This window comes from Rhodamnia argentea, chromosome 4 (assembly GCF_020921035.1).
Source record: "Rhodamnia argentea isolate NSW1041297 chromosome 4, ASM2092103v1, whole genome shotgun sequence".
Classification (NCBI taxonomy): Eukaryota; Viridiplantae; Streptophyta; class Magnoliopsida; order Myrtales; family Myrtaceae; genus Rhodamnia; species Rhodamnia argentea.
This window is the reverse complement of record NC_063153.1, coordinates 19,550,525-19,571,594: the sequence shown is the minus strand read 5'-3', so window position 1 is coordinate 19,571,594 and position 21,070 is coordinate 19,550,525. Positions and strand designations below refer to the sequence as shown.

Genomic DNA, 21,070 nt, shown 5'->3' with positions numbered 1-21,070 from the left:
AAAAGGCAGAGTCGTGCTATATAGAATCTCCAGCGATAAATGGAAAGAGTCATCACCCTCCTAGGGAAACGAGTAAAGGGTCATTAGAGATTTTTAGCTAAGAGATTTTTAGCTAAGCCTTCAACTAAAGTACGTCCTTTTTTTGGGGTATTTATTTTAACCGGGCTACGGATACTTCCAAACAGGAAATCGAAATGGATAAGTCCTCTGAGTTTGTTAAAGAGCTCCAAAAAGAATCAAATGGTGACAATAGCCCCTGCTTCAAGTGTCACGGCTATGAGCAACTACTAGTGGATCGTCCTAACTAGAGGGTTATCACAATTCAAGAAATTGAGAAGATTGATTCGGAACTTCAAGAGGCAGAGGATGATTCTGACCAAACCTAAGAACAAGAAGAGATTGTGGAAAAAGCCGATGATGGCGATTTGTTGGTTCTCTGGAGGGATCTACACACAACTATTACTCCAGATGCAGAAGAGCAATGGAAGAATATCTTTTACGCCCGTTGCACCATTAACAGGAAGGTTTTTACAATGATTATCGATGACAGGAGCTGCACTAACTTCACATCCACGACTGTGTTCGACAAATTGAAGATACCAACATCCAAGCATCCTCAACTGTACAAGCTTCAATAGCTTAGTGAGGGAAGAGATCTCTAGGTAACAAAACAAGCCTTGATTTTGTTTTCATTGGACAAAGCTATCGAGATCAGGTTCAATGTAATGACTGACATTCCCCCGGATGCGTGTCACTTGCTGTTATTGGGAAGGTCTTAGCAATTTGATAGGAAAATTGTGCATGATAGCCATAATAATACCTATTCAACAAGGTGGAAACATATCACTCATGTCCCTTTAGATCCATCCATGACCCACAAAAATCAACCTGGGGAAGGAAACACGAGTATGTAAAATAATTTCTTGAGTAAAACACCGGTTGAGAGAGCTATTGACAAACAAAAGATTAATTTTTCCTTGCTTATAGTTGAAAGTAAAACAAAAAAGAAAGAGAGTTCCCTACGCCCTAATAGTTTCTTTAATGGATAAGCTTGAAGATGTGTTTTTAGCCTTGAAAAATTTCATCGGAGCCAAGCAAATGTATTATCTAATTCGTTTTCACGGTTTAAGCGAGAAATTTATTAGAATCAAGTTCCTTTGGTAAGAATGGCTGTGGAAAATTGGCTACTTTAGATCATGGAGATAAGGCAATGACAAATTTGAAAACAATTTTTCAACAACCTCGGGAGTTTGATGCAGGAACATCAGGTTTTATTGATCAATTCTTAAGCCCAATTCTGAATTTGTCGATTGATGATTATTCCAACAAGCAAGATCGATTTCATCTATATACTTCGACTCAATGGGTTCAAGTTGAAGATGTCGATCTGCAAGAGAGTTGTCGATTAAGTGGGCAAGCTCTTGATTTCATGGCTGTTGATTAGCTATTTAGTTGTCAATTTACAAGTTTGATGTCGATTCGATACTACTAATCGACTACCTAGCAACCGAAGGCTGTACTGGATGATTTCCTTTACTATTTGTCGACCTTTCAATATGTCTATGAGGTTACCCAGGTTGGTGAGCAAGTTTAGAGTCCGAGTTTAATTACTTTGTATAGGGTCAGATGTCTTTAGTGCTAGTTTTATGAGTTTTAAGCTGTTGTAGGTTTCAAGAGTCAAAAAGTTCAAGTTTCTTTATGTTTTAAATGTCTATTCTAGTTCTTTTGTATTTATTAGTTGGGCAGTTTCCATGTCTTTAATGCTTAATCTATTTCTTATAAATTAATTACTATATAAATAGAGGTGCAATCTCATTAATTTGTAAAGCAAACAAGACAATTTTTGAACATTGAGAATATCTTAGATTTTCCTCTGTTGAGCCAAGATCTTCTTCGGTTCTCTATCCCTGGAATGTGAATTCTTTTTTGGTGGCGAGACAAGAAGCCATTTTATCCTTGGCTAGTGAATTTTTGTTTAATCCTTAGAGGTGAGCTTTTCCTATCCAGAAGTCATTTGTCCTTGAAAGGTGGTTCGTGCTTTAAGTCTTGATGGTGAATTTCGTCAATCACGATCGTTATCTTTGGTTGGTGATGCGTACTATATGTCACGGTGGTAATGTTAATCTATCTTGTGTTTACATTTATCAATGGACATCCATCCTCATACATTATGATTTATCATTGATTCCTTTGTCATCACTCAAAACACATACATTAGCCCCGCACCCGCATCACCATCAACGACGTTTGGTGGTGGTTGGAGGCGATGATAATTGGTTGTTGCAATAGTGGCAATCACGCGGTGACCGGCGGACATGGGAAATTCGATCCCCATCTATCTCATTGCATTATATGTCTCTTTTATCCAGCATAAACTCGCTACCGACATCAATGTAATATCACCGATGATAAAATTTATTTTATCCTCATTTTTGTCGGCCCGAGTGTTTAATCATGTGTCGGATCGACGCCGATTAATAGATGCACGTTTTCCACGACCATGACAAGCCAACACGAGTCTGCCTGATGACTTGTGACGAGCGTAGCGTCACGACAAGAGCCTCACGCGGATGCCAAATTGCGTTACGGGTTCTCGAGACGAGGACGAAAGCGGACCCTTGTATTCCATGTGGTTCGACGCGCCACATGTCGCCAGCCGAAACGAACGAGAAAGCTAGCGATGTTGAGCGCGTTGCAGCACGCGCCAAATCCTTTCCCATACTACTTCACTGCCCCTCTGCCCGCCCCGCGCAATAGCAGCTCTGCTCGCGCTTGCGATCGCTCTCGCTCTCACATGGCGGTTTCCTCGGTTCGAATCGCAGTCGTCGGAGACGTCGTAAGTCTTCTGTCTTCCTCTCTCGTACGTTCGAATGGTTCGGTTGTAGACTTGGGTAGCTGGAAAGGCCTTGTCTCTCTCGTTTTAGTTGCAATCGAAGGTTTTCGGATGCTGTTATCAATCATTGTTTTGAATTTTGTTATCTCCGAAGCATGATCAATGGGATCTCGAGGAAGACACAAAGGCACTCCATTTCTTGAAGGTAGTCTTCGTAAATGTTCCTGCCGCACTGATTTCTCGTCAGTATTTTCCAAAGATTTGTTCTGGTTGGTGAATTGCTTCTATCTGTCCATTAGAGAAAAAAAGTTGACCTTTTCTATTTTTTATTTTTGGTTCGTCTTTCTGTAATTGAGAAAAGCATTGGTTCAACAGAGAAAAATGCACAGAGGGTCATGTAATTTAGTGGGACAGAAGAGAAAAAGAACTCAGGGTGCTTTCCCTTTGCTGGTCAAGGACAGGTCATTGGCCTAGCACATAAAATGGAATCGTTTGGTGGACTAATAAGTTTTCCATACTAATTTGTCTATAGTTAATAAACTTAAATTCCAAAAGAGAAAATTATTAAGAGGCTACAAGAGCTTTATATGCTTAGATTGGATGGACTTTGGTCCCTGATGAATTAAACCCTGGTTAAGGATTCTGTTGGATGTTAGCGGTGCATTCGAAAAGTATCTCATATCCACTGTGGCATGATGAAGCTTGAGTTGGGCTTGAGTGGTATGTCTAATGTGTTTCTCATCAGAAAACCAAATTCAAAAATCATGAGACAGATCTTGTACATGCTTCCCTTTGGACTTTTAGTATTGTAACAACAGAGCACTTCTTTTTCCTGCATTATAAAGGCGTGATGCTACAAATAGGAATATCATAAGCTGTCTACTTCTTAATACCAATGCCTGAAGCGACAGGCATAGTGCATGAATCTACGTGATTTTTAAGTCATAAAACTTATCTTCATTGCAATTTTTATTGGTAAGACTTTCTCCTCGTGGCAGCTATGTTTTTCCCTTCTAGTTTAGTGTTGCCTTTTCTAATATTGGTTTCTACAACTTAGCTGTATCGAATTTTTAGCCAGAGTCTCCTTTACCATCTAATACCTGTTTATGCTTTTGAATTTGTAGCCGGATCTGGTGCTCTTCACAGGTGGCAGCCTTTTGCTTTGTTCCTAATCTACCTGTTGTTGTCTAGTGCCATTCTTCCTTGCTGTTATTTGGACTATAGGTCCCATATGTGGGTAAGAAAAATGAGAGCACGTCTCTTGTATTTTGCACGGATAGATAGAATTAGACCGATTTCATTCCATAGTTGTGTTCTAGACCTTGGACTGGACCAAAGATAATTTGCTTTCTAATCCCTTGGCCCAAAAGGATATTATACAACTGATTGACAGATGAAGAGTGGGTAGAATTTGTGAACATATGAAGAAGGATCTAATAATCATCACCTATACCACCTTAGATTGAGACATTTAGTTAAAGAGGCATCATGGTTGAACATCGCAACTTTTTCATATTCTCTTCCTTTTTCATGTGTTGAACTAATTGCTTAAACGTCGATCATTGTCAGATCTCCTTTCGTGCCAAGTGTTTGATGCTTGGGTTGGGTGACATTGTCTTCATTCTTTGTCAGTCTTAAATTCTTACATTCTGTTAATTTTTTTTAAATCACTGAGTATGCTATCTGATCAGGCGATTTTGGTGATGAGAATGTGGAGCTCGTTAGGAGCGTTGCGAAGCTTGAATTTGCAAAAGCAGTAATTTTGGGAAATCATGATTCCTGGTTCACTCAGCAATTTTCCAAAAAGTAAGATTAAAACGTACTAATTAGTGTGTCCAAATTTGCATCTTTTTTGTTGCTCATGAAATTTGCATATGTTGCTACTTCAAAGAATGAAGATGTTTCTCACCTTCTGGAGTGGTGATCCTGTAAAACCTGAAATAGGACTTAGGATTATGGAATATTATATGATATCTAAGCCATGGAAGGAATTTATTCTTTGTGCCCCAGAACCAGTGCCCCATCTCCAGATATATTTCCTCCATGTTTTGTATGAATAGTGATTCAGAAGGGAAGTAAAAACAATTTGATAGATGTTGTTGGCACTTGTTTCTGCCTGTGTTACACGAATGTCTGCAATTTACCTGTGGAAAATCAGATTAATGTGCTGTCTTGCTATGCAGAAGGAAGGATAGCGTTCAACTGCAGCTAGAATGGTGAGTTTATCTTCCTCTAAATTATCTCAAAGTATCGAGATATTCAGCTTTGCACCTTATGGGTTATGATCCTTGTCATACACCATCCTAAAACAATGGCAACAAGCTATTTGTATATTCTAATCATGTGGATGCCTTTTGAGTTTCCTATGGTGGAATGCTTGTCCTTGCTGTTTGTAAAGTACTTTTAATGGTGACATGTCTGTACTTAATTGGCAAATGTTGCGGCATTCACTTGTCAGGAAATTCAGAAGTCCTGTGTACAGAGGTCAAGGAAAGGACCAGACGAGGGGAAAGGAACAAAGTTGAATAACTCTTTTCTGAGTGAACAGAAATCATTAAGTATGATAGAGTTAGGCAGGGTCCACACAGCCAATATAAAAATTAAGGGAAGGTTTATGGAGTTCTGTGGATTCACAGAAGTGCTCACAGAGTCTGCAATTCATACTACGTATCACGACATACTAATATTTGGAAATTTATAATGCTTTTTTGATGATCAGTCTTGGAGAGGAGCATGTAGCGTACAAGCGATTGGATTTTCCTCAATTAAAGTTGAGTGTTGTCGGTGGACGGCCATTCTCCTGTGGCGGTGAGAAGTTGTTCCGAAAGAAGCTCCTATCTGCAGGGTAGGTGCCGTATTTCCCAATTTATATACCATATGTGCGACCAGAATTGTTTTTAATTAGATTTTAGCATCAGTCCCAGTTAGCATGTCCATATCAGCTCTGCATAGTTTTTGGTTAAAAAAAAAATGCAGTATTTCTTGCTTCTATTGAGGATATGCAAACATTATTCCACTTGTACTTTTATGTAATTTCTGTGCCGCGTGTTGTAACTTGGCAGCTTTGAGTATTCTTTCAGATTTGGAGTTGAAGACATAGATCAAAGTGCTCGGAGAATCTGTAAGGCTGCCGTGGGGGCTCCAGAGGATCATTTGGTTATATTACTTGCCCATAATGGACCTACAGGTCTATTAATGTGCCATATCCTTAAAGTTAAGTAGATTGTGGGCATTTTAATTGATCAGGCACCAAATTTTGTTGCAGGTTTTGGATCTAATATTGATGATATTTGTGGAAAGGATTGGGTCTCTGGTGGTGGCGACCATGGCGATCCAGGTTAGCTTTAGTTCTGGCAGCTGCGGTTGTGCTCTGATTCTGAAATAACTATAAGCTGCTTTCCATGTGAAAAATTATCCTAATGCCCTCATCACAGCAGATTATATTCAATATGTCATGCTGGCATTGCTGTCTTGCTTTGTTCTTTACTTGCTTTGATGGGTAGCTTGGAGTGACCTGCTGTAGAATGCCTTCACAAAGCCATTTTTAGCAGGCACATATGAACTGCACATTTTTTTTTCCCTGATGCAGACTTAACTAAAGCCATATCCGAGTTAAAAGAGAATGCCAAATTCTGTATACCACTGGTCGTTTTTGGCCACATGCATAAAGAGCTTGCACACGGTAAGGGTGTTAGGAAAATGATAGTGGTGGGGGACGATGGCATTATATATCTTAACGGGGCCATCGTCCCTCGGATCAGAAGTTCGACTAGTGAGCTGACTGGAAACACAAGTAACAATAGCAATGAGGCTTCACATTCTGGTACGGGTTCCACTCGAGCTTATACTACTGTGGACATCTCAGAAGGAAGAGTGACCAAGATTGCAGAATGTTGGGTGTCCGTCGTCGGCGAAGCGACCAAACTACAAGAAGAGCACATACTTTTAAGCGTTGCATAAACGTTTGTCGTGTTGAAAAGTGACTTCTCATTTCTTCCCCTGTTTCGCAGGAAAAGGATGATCCATAAACTAAGTGCCTTGTGTGCCTTGTAACTATATGAATTATGGGATGGACGAAAGTGTTTCAAGTTGACCAATCCATTGCTCTTGTCATGGAAGTCATCATACTGAATCTTTGCATATAGACACTTAAAACTTTTGCCTCCCCTGACTCATCTTGGGCATATAAATATGTTTTGCCCCCATGAAAAGGTGAATTTAGTCACATGAAAGTGATCATGGTTTTCTAGACTTCCACGAATAGCATACAGCAGACAACAAGAAGGTAACACTCCATAATTGATGAATTGCTTTACTTTTCTTGTGTTGTTGTGGATTTGTCGCAGTTCCATCTTTAGTGAGCATGTAAACAAAAGTGAGGAGGCAGCATCGTGTCTTTGTTTCTCCCTTTTTAAAGACTCTTGCTTTCATTATGAGTGGCACCAACTTCCAAGCACTCTTTTATGGTCTTTTTGACCCAATCTTTTCCTTTTAGACTAAAGTTCATTCTTACTAGATAAAACTCAAGAAAAGAACCCCATCATCGATTGCCAAGCCCACCAACAGCCACCCAAATCTCCTTTTTTTTTTTTTTTTTAAAGGCTTTCATAAGACTTGTCCATCAATTATGCTGTATCATCTTCATCCATATGCTCCATTAATCAGAAGATTCCATCATACTCAGCCAGTACCCTCAATCGACCCATGTCTTGGAACTTCCCTGGCATGCCTTGTCGCACTCTTTTTTCCCCTTTGCATATGTGATCTTTAACCATGGTGTTCTGACCAAAAAACAGAGACAAGAAGAGAGTACCATGATGTGAATTTTGTATCATTTTTCTCCTTCTAGAGAAGAATTCAAACTAGTGCTAGCTGAGTAAGATTGCTCCAGCGGTCAAAGAATTGGTTATTCATATGCGGAGCAAACCTTTTCCCATTTAACACGTGTCTCTCGTTGAACTGGAAGCAACTATACGCCAGTCAAACCACGGAAACTCAATATCCAACATTGACTGAGGCCTTAGCTGACACGGGGTTTGTTCAACATGGAATCCCATGGACGACGAGTCTAGGCGTGTTGGACTGCCACGCAAATATTCAAAGAGAGGCGAAAGGCAAGAAGATGATGGAAGAATCCGTGGAATTCAACATTTGAGGGCTACTTTGGTAATTTTATGGTGGTTATGTCGAAGTTCAAAAAAAAAAAATATGGAGGAGACAGAGGTTAAATTGGATTCCATCTCCAACAATTCAATTCGGCTTTTGTTTTGTGAAAAAAATAAAAAAGCAAGAGAAGGAGGAATGTCTGACTTCTGACAAATGCCTGACGCCAATAGATCCCAGCAGCCTTTGACCACATCTCAGCCGTCCATCCCATTGCCTCGAAGATTCCTCTCCCTTCTTTAACAACAATCTGTTCTGCATAATTACAAATGACAGCACTTAAATCCTTATCCCTGGTTTTGATATTGCTGCCGTTCCTTTGAGTTTGAGTAACAGTTAGACGTGGAATTGGGCCATGCTTTCCGCCATTTGTTTGGATAAAAATTTGCTTTTTCATTGAGTTAATCAGTTGAAACCATGAAAGCAATAAGCTCTCGTTCCTCTTTCTTTTTCCATTCTGATTATACAGTTCAATCTCTCCTCTCTTTCCCATTCCTCATTTGGAGATGAGCTCAAGCGCGCCACTCATTTGAGCTTCGTATGGACTGATAAAAGAATGAACATCTCAGCTGCCATCAAGTTAAACTAATGAAAGAGATTAAACTTTAGGATGCTGTTATGAAGTCAGAAGAAAGAAAAAGGACAGAAAACAAAAGAAAACAAAAGCAACTGTTGAGATCAGCAAAAACAACTCTCTGAACCCACGTTTCCATGTGCTTAAAACCTGTAAGAAAGTCTCTGTTTCTATTTCTGTTTCTGCTAAGATACTCTCTCTCTCTCTCTCTCTTTTACTGTGAAAGAAGAGTCAGCAATAACAAAAATTCCAGCTCAACCCGCCTTGATCGGATCGACTCCATTCATTGCCAACCCCAACCTCTTCGTACCTCCTGTGAATCGCCATCTGTATTCACTTTCCATCCTCCCCAGGTGAAATAGGGAAAAAGGAAGGAAAAAAAAAAGGCCCAAGAAATTCTTCACACGCCAAAAAGATTAAAAAAAAAAAAAACACCCATAAAAAGAAACAACCTCCTCAAAACGTCCGACGTCACACACGCAAAAAATACTAAACCGAAAACCCCGCTCATCTCCAACCTCGGGGAATTTCTCCAAACAGAACCTGAGGACATTTCCAGGCCATTTTCCCTCTCCAACAACTCTAATTTGTTCCTCTCTCTTTTTCCCTTCAATGATTTGATTTGCAAGTTTGCATTTTTCTTTAGAATTTCGTTTTGTCTCTTGGCGTTGATGGGAAATGTGACGTCCAATGTGGCCGCGAAGTTCGCGTTTTTCCCGCCAGACCCACGGACGTACGATGTGCTCAAAGACGAAGGTGGGAAGCTGTTGTTCTCCGGGGTCACGGCCGACAAGAACATGGACGTCCACATGCTCGACACGAAGGGTGGTAATAAGATCGTTGCCACTTTCTGGAAACACCCTTTTGCCAGATTCACCCTCCTCTATTCCCACGGCAATGCGGCTGATTTAGGCCAGATGCAGGAGCTCTTCATTGAGCTCAGAGCTCACCTCCGTGTTAATATTATGAGGTATTGCTTTAAGTTTCGTTTTTTTTTTTTTCTTCAATTTAATGTGGGAGATGTTGGTTTTTGTGTTTTGGGGCTGTTGAGTTAATGGACAGGTGGTTGCTTTGATCCTTGTGTTCTTTTTGTAGGATACGTTTCCACGCTTTGGTAGATATCTATGGTTTTTTTTTTTTTTTTTTAATGAGAGCGTATGTTGTTTTCCTCATCTTGTTTTGTTTCCCTGTAGTTGATCTGTTCTTAATCCCACGGTTGCTGGAAGTTTAGCTTTTGAGAATAGATGCTTCTTGTATTAGCTAACGGTGGCATAGTCATCGATCATGAGAAATGATTTTCTGATACGTGGAGCATGAAAAAAAGTGGTTAAAATTTCAATCACGACGATTTGCAGCGGAAACAATGAAGAGTTTCTTAACAAATGGTGACAGAATATAGAATTTGCGAAGAATGCTTCATTTGGTTTCCCAAATCATGTTTTGCCTTCTGTTTTATCGGTTTTGGTTGCCATCTGTCCTATGCTAAAGCTAAACTATTAAAGGAATGAATATGCTGGTGATAAACTGATAATTGTACATCTGGGAATCCTTATGCTGGTGGAGTGATGACTCTGAAAATCTCTGTGGAAAAGTGTACCTGCTCTGTGTTTTTTCATTTTGTATTGTTTATGTTCCATGATACTGCAGATGATGCAGTTATTTGTCCCGGTAATTAAAACTTTCTCTGATTATTCACTGGAAAATTCTGTTATTTGCAGCTATGATTATTCAGGTTATGGCGCCTCCTCTGGTAAGGTAAGGATTCCTCTGTGTGTCAAATTGTAGCCATGTTGCTTGCTTTCTTTATGGAAAGAAATCATTAACATGAGCTTTTTTGTGTTAGTGACTCGGGAAAACATGTTATGTTTTTAAAACGGTTCACTCTGATAATGGGGTGTCATTCTTCCAAAAAGGAATTTTTTTTCTTTCGAGTCCTTCACAGCCGGTCAATGACGTGGATCGTGTCGGAACTGATCTATTTAATTGTACCATTGCTATTCCTTGATGAATATGTCCTATAGTGAAACCAAGATCTTTCTTTTTTTCTTGTGAACCATCTATCAAGAACATAAATGGCTGTGATCATTTAGTTTAGATGTGCTGAATTTTAAATACAAACTTTTATTACGCTAAATGATGTCCTAATAGTGGTTGTTTGTGCTAATATGATAGCCGTCAGAATTCAACACTTACCACGACATAGAGGCTGTTTTTAATTGCCTGAAGAGTGAATACGGGATTAAGCAGGAGGATCTCATCCTGTATGGCCAATCAGTTGGAAGTGGGCCTACACTGCACTTGGCTGCTCGATTGCAGAAATTGCGAGGTGTTGTGCTTCATAGTGCCATACTTTCAGGCATTCGTGTCCTTTATCCTGTCAAGATGACTTTTTGGTTTGACATATTTAAGGTAAGTTTGATCAATCTGATATTTTATCTGCATAGAGAGGTGCATCTTTTCTTGGGCTCGAATTAAGGGAGTTTTTCCATGTCTTGTTTTTCAGAATATTGACAAAATACGGCAGGTCAACTGTCCAGTTCTAGTCATACATGTGAGTTTTTCTTTCTCATTACACCAATAAACTTAGTTAGCCATGTAAATTTCTGAATGATGCATGGTTGATTCTCCCTGTTCTTTATCTGTTGTCCTTTTCTTTGTTGGGTTTAGCAACAAAAAAAAAAAAAAAAAAGCTTGTCATTAGGCTTTGCAACATTTCCTGCGAAGTGTACTTTTGCATGTCACCCCTGTTATTCACAAGAACCACGAAACCTTCATGATCATGCCATCCTGAAATTTGCTTTGCCTCCCAATATGCCTTTGGCTTTTAAGTTTTTTTCTCCTAGCTATTTAGTCTAAGTTCACAAGCTGGAATTTGAAGCGGATGAAATCAGTATATGCATTGTACAGTCCAGTCACATATTGCTGATGTAATAGGTCATCACAAATTCTTAATTCAAGCTGCTATTATATGATAAAAGTAACTTCCTGCGGTTGTTTATTCTTCAATTCATTTGATCAAGAGATAGGCAATTGGGGCTATCACTAATTTGAACCATCTCCAATAAAACTTATTTTAGAATGACTAGCACTACGGAAGTTAAAGCAGAGGGGTGGCAAGATTGATTTGAAGGTTTGTATGTTTTCAGATGTTTGCCTATTATATTTGATCCTTCATAACCCAATAGAATTACAGGGCGATATGGTCGGCATAGATTTTCTGAAGCACCACTATCGTTTGGAGACATGATTGGGGGTTGACATACTTCCTCCCAATAGAGAGTATTATTGTGTGCGTTAAGTAATACTCATGTGAATTGCTGGACCAGTTATACATATTTTGAGATTGTCCAATGTGAGATCATGCAGTTCTTTTTTTTTTTTTTTTTTTTGGTACATTTTCAATTGATGCTCTTGTTGAGTGCATTTTCACTGTGATCTGCCTTAACCTTGCCTTCATAGCAGTCTTCCCTTTACTGTGAAATTTTGTAATTAGCAAGTTATGAAACATATTTATGTTAATTCATTCTGGTTTCGATAAAGAATGACAAACTTTGACTTCATTGAGATGTGGAGACAATTCTTGTTACTTTTTTCTGTAGAAATTATTGGGAAAGAAGTGGCGAAAACCTTATGAGAGTAAAAGAACTAGTGTAGATTTCCCAATTTTGATGCAAAAAGAAACAAATTTTCGTCTTGCTTTATCTGTCAAGATTGGAGTTTGGAACTTTACATGGAGATTTATTTGCCAATGTGTCAGTTGTATCTCGAACTCTTTGTGGCAACCAAGTCATGATAAGGATGGAAAATAGGATGTGGACAAACTTTTTCTTGCACTCATTCATAGCTTTTGTATCCTTAAATGAATGTGTAACATTTAACAGGGCATTGAATCCTATTCGTGTGATTTGTTCCTTATCCTCATCGGCATGTTCTTCCTGCAGCTGTCTATTTACTTTCTGTTAGTTTATTATATGCAGGGAACAAATGATGACATCGTAGATTGGTCCCATGGAAAACGCTTGTGGGAACTTTCCAAAGAAAAATACGACCCTTTATGGGTCAAGGGCGGGGGTCATTGCAACCTCGAGACCTATCCTGAGTACATTAAGCACCTGCGCAAGTACATAAGCGCGATGGAGAAACTTTCCCTCACGAGACAGACAAAGCCTCAGCTTACATCTAATTCCAGCATGACGGAAGTCAAACATAACAAGTGCTTGAGATTTGGAAAGAAGTAGACCAAATGGATGATTTCTCGGACAAATTGAGCTGATATAAGGTATTGCCCTATGCAGAGTATTGCCACCTCCAAGAAAGAACTCAAATGTCTCGTTTGCCTAACGCTTGGAAATTAGGCTTACTCGCTGGGGCTTGTTCATGTTTGCATCGAGTATCCGATGATATGAAAACATGTTCAATCTTGGCTCTTGCGCATGACTACGAGATTCAGAATGATCTTGATGTGGGTGTGGCATGTTGTGTACAAGTAGCATAGTGTGAGTTTCCTGTAAGGACTAACATCATTCTTAGAAAGAGAAATGCAGAGGTTACTTTCTTATACCTTGTTCTCTCTTCCTCCATTGTCCCCATCATTAGCAGAGGCGAAAAACAATGGTGCTGTGAAGATTGTTCTTAGCGTTCTCTCGTTTTCTCGACTTCCCACTGTACATGCTAACATGCAATTGTCTTTCACATCTTCTCTAGCTCTGTTCTCCACAGCCAAGCCTTTTGGCACTGGCAAGAAGTTCCAGCAAAAGAAGAGATAAAAGAGAGAAAAAACATTTGCAAGAAGAACAGTGGCTTGCATTCGTTCTTGCATTGTGCCACATCATTTCCCAACTCGTCTCGAGAAGGCGAAACACTTGCCTAGATCGGGTCCATCCACCGTGTGAAAGACTCACCTAGATCAGAGTTCATACATAGAAATAGGTGATCTAACTTAGATGTCTGACATAACACCAAAAAAAAAAACACCCTTACTTAGATGAACTTTTCCATTGATGGTCCTATCCTATATATGCTGAAATTCGTAGGGTTGTCCAATAAATTTCAGCATATGCAAACCTCATCATGTGCCAGATTCATAGTTTCAGAAACTGCTGCTGAAGCCCTTGAGTCTCTGCATGACCCCTAGATATGCAGGCTTGGGCCTCATTCTATACATGTTGGCAAGACAAAAGATGGAAGAGGGTAGATGCCAAATTTCTCAGTGAGTTTTCTCTGCTTTTTTTTTTAAAATTTTGGAGTTGGTAGGTGGACTTTCTTATTTTTCCCTTTTCATTTGATTTCCTTTGGAAATACTGGGAATTCAATACCTGTCTTCTTAGCTCCTTAGTTTGAAAAAAATAAAATTAAAATGGGTAGCATCATCTCCTTTGTCAAAAGTCCAATTCCAAGTTAGCTACCCAATGAGGATTTTAAAAAGGGTAATTTCCTCATTTGTTAAATTGTTTGATTTGATTGGGTTAGTAATAATTCCACATTATTATGAGAAGGGTACTGAGAATGATGTCCCTTTTTGTGACCCCTGCCTATGTTTGAAGAATTCAATGTTGGGAATGAAAGAAAATGGAAGTTATTACATCCAAAATGAAGAAAGAAAGAAAGAAAGATGTCCAAGACATGTCCATAAGTCGGGCATGCAATGCATGCCCTCAATGGAGTCGAAAGGTTCGAATTTCTATATTTTAATACGAAGATAGTCACTCGACTAATTAATCTCGCTATTTATATATAAAGACCATAAGACTAAAATGTCAAGCGAGCATGTATCCATTTCTTCCATCTTCGGAGACCAAACATAATTTGGTCGCTAAAATTATCTATCTCAATTTTCTGGGATAATTACCAAAAAAAAAATCTTAAATATTTTATGGTTGTCAATTCAATACTAAACAATTGGACGATTTGCCAATGCGGTTTTTCCAACCGATTTTAACCGGAAATAGCTGATATGGCGATCTAAGCAATGTCGACCGTTCTAAATGGTACTGCCAATGATGACATAGACGATTTTTACAATATTTTTAAACAAATTGTTTTTCATCTTCGTTTTTCCATTTTTTTTTTCCCCCCTATTTCCCTTTACCGGTCATCGGGCCTAGGCAATGACCGACAAGGGCCGCGATGCATTCGAATTGGACATTCCGAAAAGTTTAAAACTGAATTGGCATCCCGGCAATAGATTATGACTTCTTTGGCAATTGTGTCTCGAATATCTTTTAGTAATAATAGTTCAAAACCAAACCATAAGAATTGATTTTTTTTTCCCTTAAAAATTGATTGTTCGAAAGCACTAAATTGCAATCTTTATGTCGCAAAATATATCTTACAATAATCCCAAGCATCCTATGCATGGATTCATCTCCATGAACATGTACATTTCGCCTAGCCTCAAATTGGTAATCTAGGACCCAACCACTCTAGTTTTCGCTTAAACTTTCACTAATCACAAATACTAAACGTAATTGTTAATTGAGCTCCACGAGGTGGAACGATTGAGCCTCTAAGTTAAGCAAGTTGGCATGTGATGATCCCATCAAATCTCCCCTTTAGCACATGGAATTGCATTATACAAAAATCGTTTGCCTCCACTCAAGTGGGAAGCAACAAGCCACTTTGATGTGTCCAAATCGAAGCCAAGGATTAAGCACTAATCAACATAATTAAGCACGCGATATAGTGTCTAATCGGATCCGGGTCTATTGCTTAATGAGCACTCTCTTATGAGCTAATAAATCCCAAGTATAATCTAATGAGACTTACCTGGCATCTTTGGGTGTACTCTTCCATTCATACATAATTTAATATGGTACGATTCACATGTGTATAAATATAGAGATCGAGCGCTGTTTTCATTTATTGCTTTCTAATAAAAATTAATTCTCTATTTTGTTTAATTCGATCAATCCATTAGTGCTTCCCCAGCCCAAAATTGGTCAACCTCTAATTCTACTATTCCTAGATCCTTTAGAACCAGCATTTCGACAATTTACTTAATTTTTTTAAAAGAAAATTTCAAATACAAGCGTGAAATGCTCTCATTTTTTAAAATAAGGGCTTGAAGTGCCTTCTTTATTTTATAGAAGGGCCCGACTAAAGGTATTTTCATCATTTCCTTTGCAGCGATCCATGTTAGTTGAAACAAAGGCAAAAAAAGAAAAAATGGAAGAAAAGAAAAGAAAAGAATCAAAAAAGGAAAAAGAAATAAAAAAAAAAGGAAATGACAAAAATGCCATTAGTCATGTCCTTTTTCGAAATAAGGTTCACTTCGAGTCCTTATTTGAAAAAATGAGAGTTCTTCAAACCCTTAATCTTTTCTTCAATACGCATATAATTTTTGGAAAAAGCAGTTTTGTATAATACACAATAGATGGGAATATTGTGGTCAAAATTGTCAAGCGGTGACAACGGTGAATTTCTTTCTTATTAAACGTAGATGTCTATATGTATCTATCTATTTGACATGAGAGTGAGCACTTTTAAATTTTCTATTTGGACAACATACATACACATATTATTTGATATTAAACGCAACCTAGTTTTAAAGAGGAAAGTAAAATTAGCCCAAGGAAAAAGTTATTATCCACTTAACCCTAAACCTACGGTGGGTGAAATTTCTTGATTGCCCTTACAGTACAACAATTATAACTTCATCCTTATCTCATTTTTTTTTTTACTGAATTTCAGTTTTCGCCACGGAAAGAATAGCAAAATGTTCATCAAAATTTGCTTTCTAGATAAGGATCCGTTAATCAAAGGATAAAAAACAAAATCATGCACACGCACAATGCAAAAGTCAGCTCGAATTATCAAGCGAGAAAAGTAGTTTGTCTCACTTTAAACTCTTCAAGATAACCATTGCAATGTATAAGATTCGCTCGTGAAGTAACTAAGCACCTTTACGTAATGATGCATAATCACCCCTATCTCATACTTTTGATATGTGCATAGTCATTTGGTGCATGCCTCAACCCTAGTTGGTGCAAAGTGAAAATATATAGTATTATTTGTTAATTATGAGTGCTTTTATCATTTCATTCGAATATAACACTTTTGATTTAAAGTGTGTGCCAAAAGAGACGCACCTTTTGGCTTGTTATCGCCTTTTCGATTGAGGGAATCTTTCCCAGTTCTATACAGGGATGAATCCAATCCTAGGACGTTAACCTCTTAGGGAAGCCGATCCCTTTACATAACCATAGTAGGCAATTTTTTTTCAAGGAGTGGCTACAAAATCAGAAGCCATTGAGCCGTCAATACCATTAACTAGTGAAGGCAAAGCAGAGAAAAACGCAAGCCCTTAGCAAACCAGTGTACATGAAAGAACTTATAAAGATGTTCAACAAGAAGTATCTAGTAAAGACGTTACGCTCCTATTTTATAGAATTAATATGGTCAATCAAGCATCGCATCATGGATTTCAAATTTTAAATTGAGATCACAAATCATTTCACTACATATAATAATATTAAATGTTGAAATTGAGTTGTACACTACAACAATTGCATTAACATGGATTGGAAGTGAGCAACTTTATCATCCATTTGACAAAAAAAAACAAAACGAGGAAGACTTTGCCCTCATTAATGGACCAATAATTGGCCCCCTCTTATACCACAAAGAAAGAGCTCCATCCATGAAGGAATTAATTAATAATAACTGCAAAAATAAAAACAATAATACCGACAAATAAAGGGGGATTAATAAGGAAAAAGTACAGGAGGAACTGAGTGGGCCCCCACACTGTGATACTGACGAGGATGTCCAGTGGGGGCAGAGACGTCATTTCGCCACAAGAGGACACCATTCTTTCACCGTGAGGGCGTGTACTTCACTTTTGGATTCCACAAGAGGCCAATAACAGATAGAAACGTGGCGACAACACACTACAACGTTTGGACATCTGAGGATTTGTCGCTTCGATTTACCATTTTTACCCCTTAATTACCCAATTTATCATACCAAGATGACAAGTAAAACGTGTGTTTTCTCTCTTAGCCAATTGCCTAAAAGAGCCAGATTTTCCTTCTTTTTCATAAAACTCATTATTATCAAAGGATAAAACTTTCTTTGAATTCTTAGTCATTACTAGTATTCATTGGATAAGTAATGATCCGTTGATTCTTACTCAACTCAACTATTCATTAAAAAAAAAAAAACTACTCATTGCAAGGGATTTGGCTAAATAGGTAAGCGGTTAATTCGGGCACAACAGGCTCTGTATTCAAATCATAACGTCTTTGATTTAGGAGAAAATCATGTGGTAGTGATGGTGTGGCATGACTAATTAATCGCCCTTGCCTGAGCTCGCTTTAAAAATGGGGCCATGGGCGATTGCTGGTCATTACCTCAAAGTTCAAATATGGAAACAATAAAGAAGGAGCTCCGTAGATGTGTCGAAAGAATTACCAGTCTTATGTTGATGCGGAATAAACCCTGAATGCCATTGTCGGAATGGAAAAAGGTTGTTTTTGCGTTGTAAATTCGGTCCGGCTTATTATATCGAGTGTCACTATCGGGTGGAGCGAATGTCACATCAAACACATTTTCCCCGACTTAGGGTAATCTCAAGAGGCCACGTTTGTCACGATTTGTGTGGAGTATTTTTTCCCACGTACATGGATAAGATAGTTTATACGTAAGCAAGTTAATACTTGAATGGGCGGTGCAAATATGAAATTATTAGTATTTGGGGGCCTAGGGAGTTGAAATTTTTGCCATGCACCTAACTTATACACACACAATTGCGCCTCCTTGATCACAAATGCGTGCTAAGGGGTGCATGATAACCATTATACTTCTCTGTTTCTATTCCAAACCTATTTCTAGAATAGGTTTGGAACATAAACTCGTTTGGTAACGTAATTATATTTTTCTATTTATGAAACAAAAATTTATTCCAGAAATAGATTCGGAAGGAAAATCAGAAACAAAAAATTTTATCTCTTCGGAGAAACAAAAATCAGAATAATAACCCTTTACTCTTTCTTAAGTACCCACCACCGCCACCCGTCGCCACCCGCTATCGCCCCCTTTCTCACCACCCACAGCTGGCCGCCCCCGATCACCGCCCATTGCCACCCTCCGCCGGTAGCCTCAACCATCGCCACCCTCCGCCGGCCACCTCAACCATCACCACCCTCCGCCGACTACCTCAACCATCGCCGGCCGCTATCGACCACCTTAACCATGGCCGGTCGCCGCCAACCTCCGTCCACCGCCACCAACCACTGCCCTCGGTCTCCCGCCACCAACCGTCGACCGCTATCGACCTCAACCCACCATCACCCGTCGCCTCACCGTCGACCGTCGCCACCTGCTACCGCTACTCGCCGCCACACACAACCATGACCGCCGTCACCGCCAACCACCGCCCACCGCCGATCTTCGCAACCGCCAACTACTATCCTTGGTCGCTCGTTGCCGGGCTCCGCCACTCGCCGCCGGCGGCCGCTAACCCCGTCGCTCACCGCCAACCCCGTCGCCCACCGCTACCTTTTGTAGGTTAGCGCAACCATCGCCGAACGCCGCCGCCCACCGCCGGAGTAAAAAATAAATAAATTTTTTTATTTTTACATAGTAAATAATAATTTCTAGAAGTAAAAATTTTCAACTGTTATCAAACGAACTTCTATTCCATGATAAAATTTTTTTATATTATTATCAAACCCATTTTTTTTACTCAAAAACTCATCCAAAAATAGAATATAAAAAAAATCTATTTCTAGCCGAAATCTATTTCGGAAATAGAATGGCTGTCATGCAGCCCCTTACTCTTAGGAAAAAGGAAGTCATTTCTTTCTTGAAACAAGTGGGGAAAATTTACGATAATTATACACATTCCAATATGATGGTAGAAAAGCCCCAAAATAATCTAAGGAAAAGCGCTTGCCTAACCATACCATTTACTTGGCAAACCAACTCCCAACCCTCAGCCACACATTTTCTAATGAGAGAGAAAGAGACTCATATTTTGCTTAGAAATTTCTACGCGCTTATGTTGGAGAAAGGAAAAATTTGTGGCTGCGACACCGTCATGCTAGCAACCCTCTTACTTTAATTGCACCGTTTAGGGTTTCATACTTATAGAAAGAATTTAAACGTACATAGTATCTGTGTGATTATGTTATCCAAAATCTCACATTTCTATTCTTTTGAAGGGAAAAATTGGTAAAGGGAATGGAGAATATTACTGTGTGGAGCTGAGCGCACATAGTTACGGTGGAAGACGTCCATTTCCCACGTTGCTATACTTATTATGAAACTTTGACTTTTTTTTTTTTTTTAGTTATGAAGCAAATATGGGTCATACTTCCTAGAATCCTCATGCAATAAATGGTTTGCCTAGTGCCCACGATACATCCACATACCAAGAATCTTCCAACATTTAAAGAGAAATTCCGTAATCACGTTGCACAAATTCTTAATGGGTGTATAATTCGTTCTTTCAATTTTCAGAATCCCATTGACGAATCCCTTTAAATTTTTCGAAACGTCGAAAATAATTAGAAATTCACCGAATCCTTTCGTCCGAGAAAATGAAATCACGAAAAAAACACATTTTCACGTATGAAATGGATTTTCTGTTTTCTTTTTTGGACAACATATGGAACTGATTCTTTTTCTTTCCTTTTTTTTTTTTTCTAGGGTTCTCTTTTCTTATGCTCTTTTGCATTTCCTTTGGGATTAATTGCCCTTAAATGATGAGTCTCTCAGATCAGGCAAGGAATCCACTGCTGGGAATTACCTTGAATATCCCCCCATAAATGGTAATTCGAAATCTTAAATACAATTAGCATTTAATGCCCAAAAAAAAATTAATAATTCAGATCCTGCACAGATTTTCTTCAGAATATTTAACAGACCCAAGTTTCTTTACCAGCTGAGCAACTTGTCTGTGTCATCCCACGGAATCTTCCCGTCACTCTTGCAGCATTAACGATGAAAACTCTATGCTTAACTCATCAAACGGACAAGAAAAAGACAAATGGAAAAAAAAAATACTTTTTTATTGGTTGGAAAATACAAACTAATTATTGATGTATCCCTACTATTTGATCAAGACGAGAAGAGACGACAACCTCGGCCCAATAATTGTACTTCCTCGTATAGCCACATCAATTATGTAATTTAGTTTAAGTGCACCGCTGATGCTTACGTCATCATGGGTATCATCATGGTCATAGATTAATGTTAATGGCGGTCGTATTTTATTTACATTCTCTTTCCCTAACCAACCCATAAGAGAGAGAGGAAAAAAAAACAAACAAAAGAAATATTATAGGAAAAATGGGTCAGATAAATGTGGCAAAAAAAAAAGAGAGAGCAGGGGTTGTGTTTCAGAGGAATCAAACCAAAACTGGATGCAGGGTCAATGACATGATTGTGCCCCAACATTGGCCCTTTCTGGGGTTCTGCACTGAGTTTTTTTGAGTAATTCCATGGTAAAGGCGCCATTTTTATCTTCCCTTTTGAGGAGAGCAGGAAAGGTCGAGTGT

At 38.8% G+C, this 21,070-nt stretch overlaps 2 protein-coding genes across 9 annotated transcripts; both read left to right on the top strand.

Moving 5' to 3' along the window:
• The first annotated feature begins 2,546 nt into the window (after positions 1 to 2,546).
• LOC115752602 lies at positions 2,547 to 6,797 on the top strand. 7 transcript variants are annotated; one of them, XM_048278368.1, is made up of 9 exons: positions 2,547 to 2,836; positions 2,988 to 3,038; positions 3,958 to 3,979; positions 4,525 to 4,639; positions 5,020 to 5,049; positions 5,553 to 5,678; positions 5,914 to 6,020; positions 6,099 to 6,170; positions 6,423 to 6,797. In XM_048278368.1, exons 1-9 carry the CDS (start codon positions 2,681 to 2,683, stop codon positions 6,791 to 6,793), a joined length of 1,050 nt encoding a protein of 349 aa, XP_048134325.1. In that variant the 5' UTR covers positions 2,547 to 2,680; the 3' UTR covers positions 6,794 to 6,797. The 7 variants fall into 7 exon arrangements, with proteins under 7 accessions (XP_048134325.1, XP_030546721.1, XP_048134326.1 ...); XM_030690861.2 differs by having other exon boundaries at positions 5,017 to 5,049; XM_048278369.1 differs by having other exon boundaries at positions 2,683 to 2,836; positions 3,962 to 3,979; positions 5,017 to 5,049.
• A 2,152-nt stretch (positions 6,798 to 8,949) lies between these two features.
• Positions 8,950 to 13,128, top strand: LOC115752605 (alpha/beta hydrolase domain-containing protein 17B). Of its 2 annotated transcripts, XM_048278374.1 has the most exons (6): positions 9,095 to 9,540; positions 10,289 to 10,325; positions 10,743 to 10,979; positions 11,074 to 11,121; positions 11,648 to 11,700; positions 12,548 to 12,674. In XM_048278374.1, the coding sequence occupies exons 1-5, from the start codon at positions 9,242 to 9,244 to the stop codon at positions 11,654 to 11,656; spliced, it is 630 nt and encodes a 209-aa protein (XP_048134331.1). In that variant the 5' UTR covers positions 9,095 to 9,241; the 3' UTR covers positions 11,657 to 11,700; positions 12,548 to 12,674. The 2 variants fall into 2 exon arrangements, with proteins under 2 accessions (XP_030546730.1, XP_048134331.1); XM_030690870.2 differs by lacking the exon at positions 11,648 to 11,700 and having other exon boundaries at positions 8,950 to 9,540; positions 12,548 to 13,128.
• The last annotated feature ends 7,942 nt before the right edge of the window (positions 13,129 to 21,070 follow it).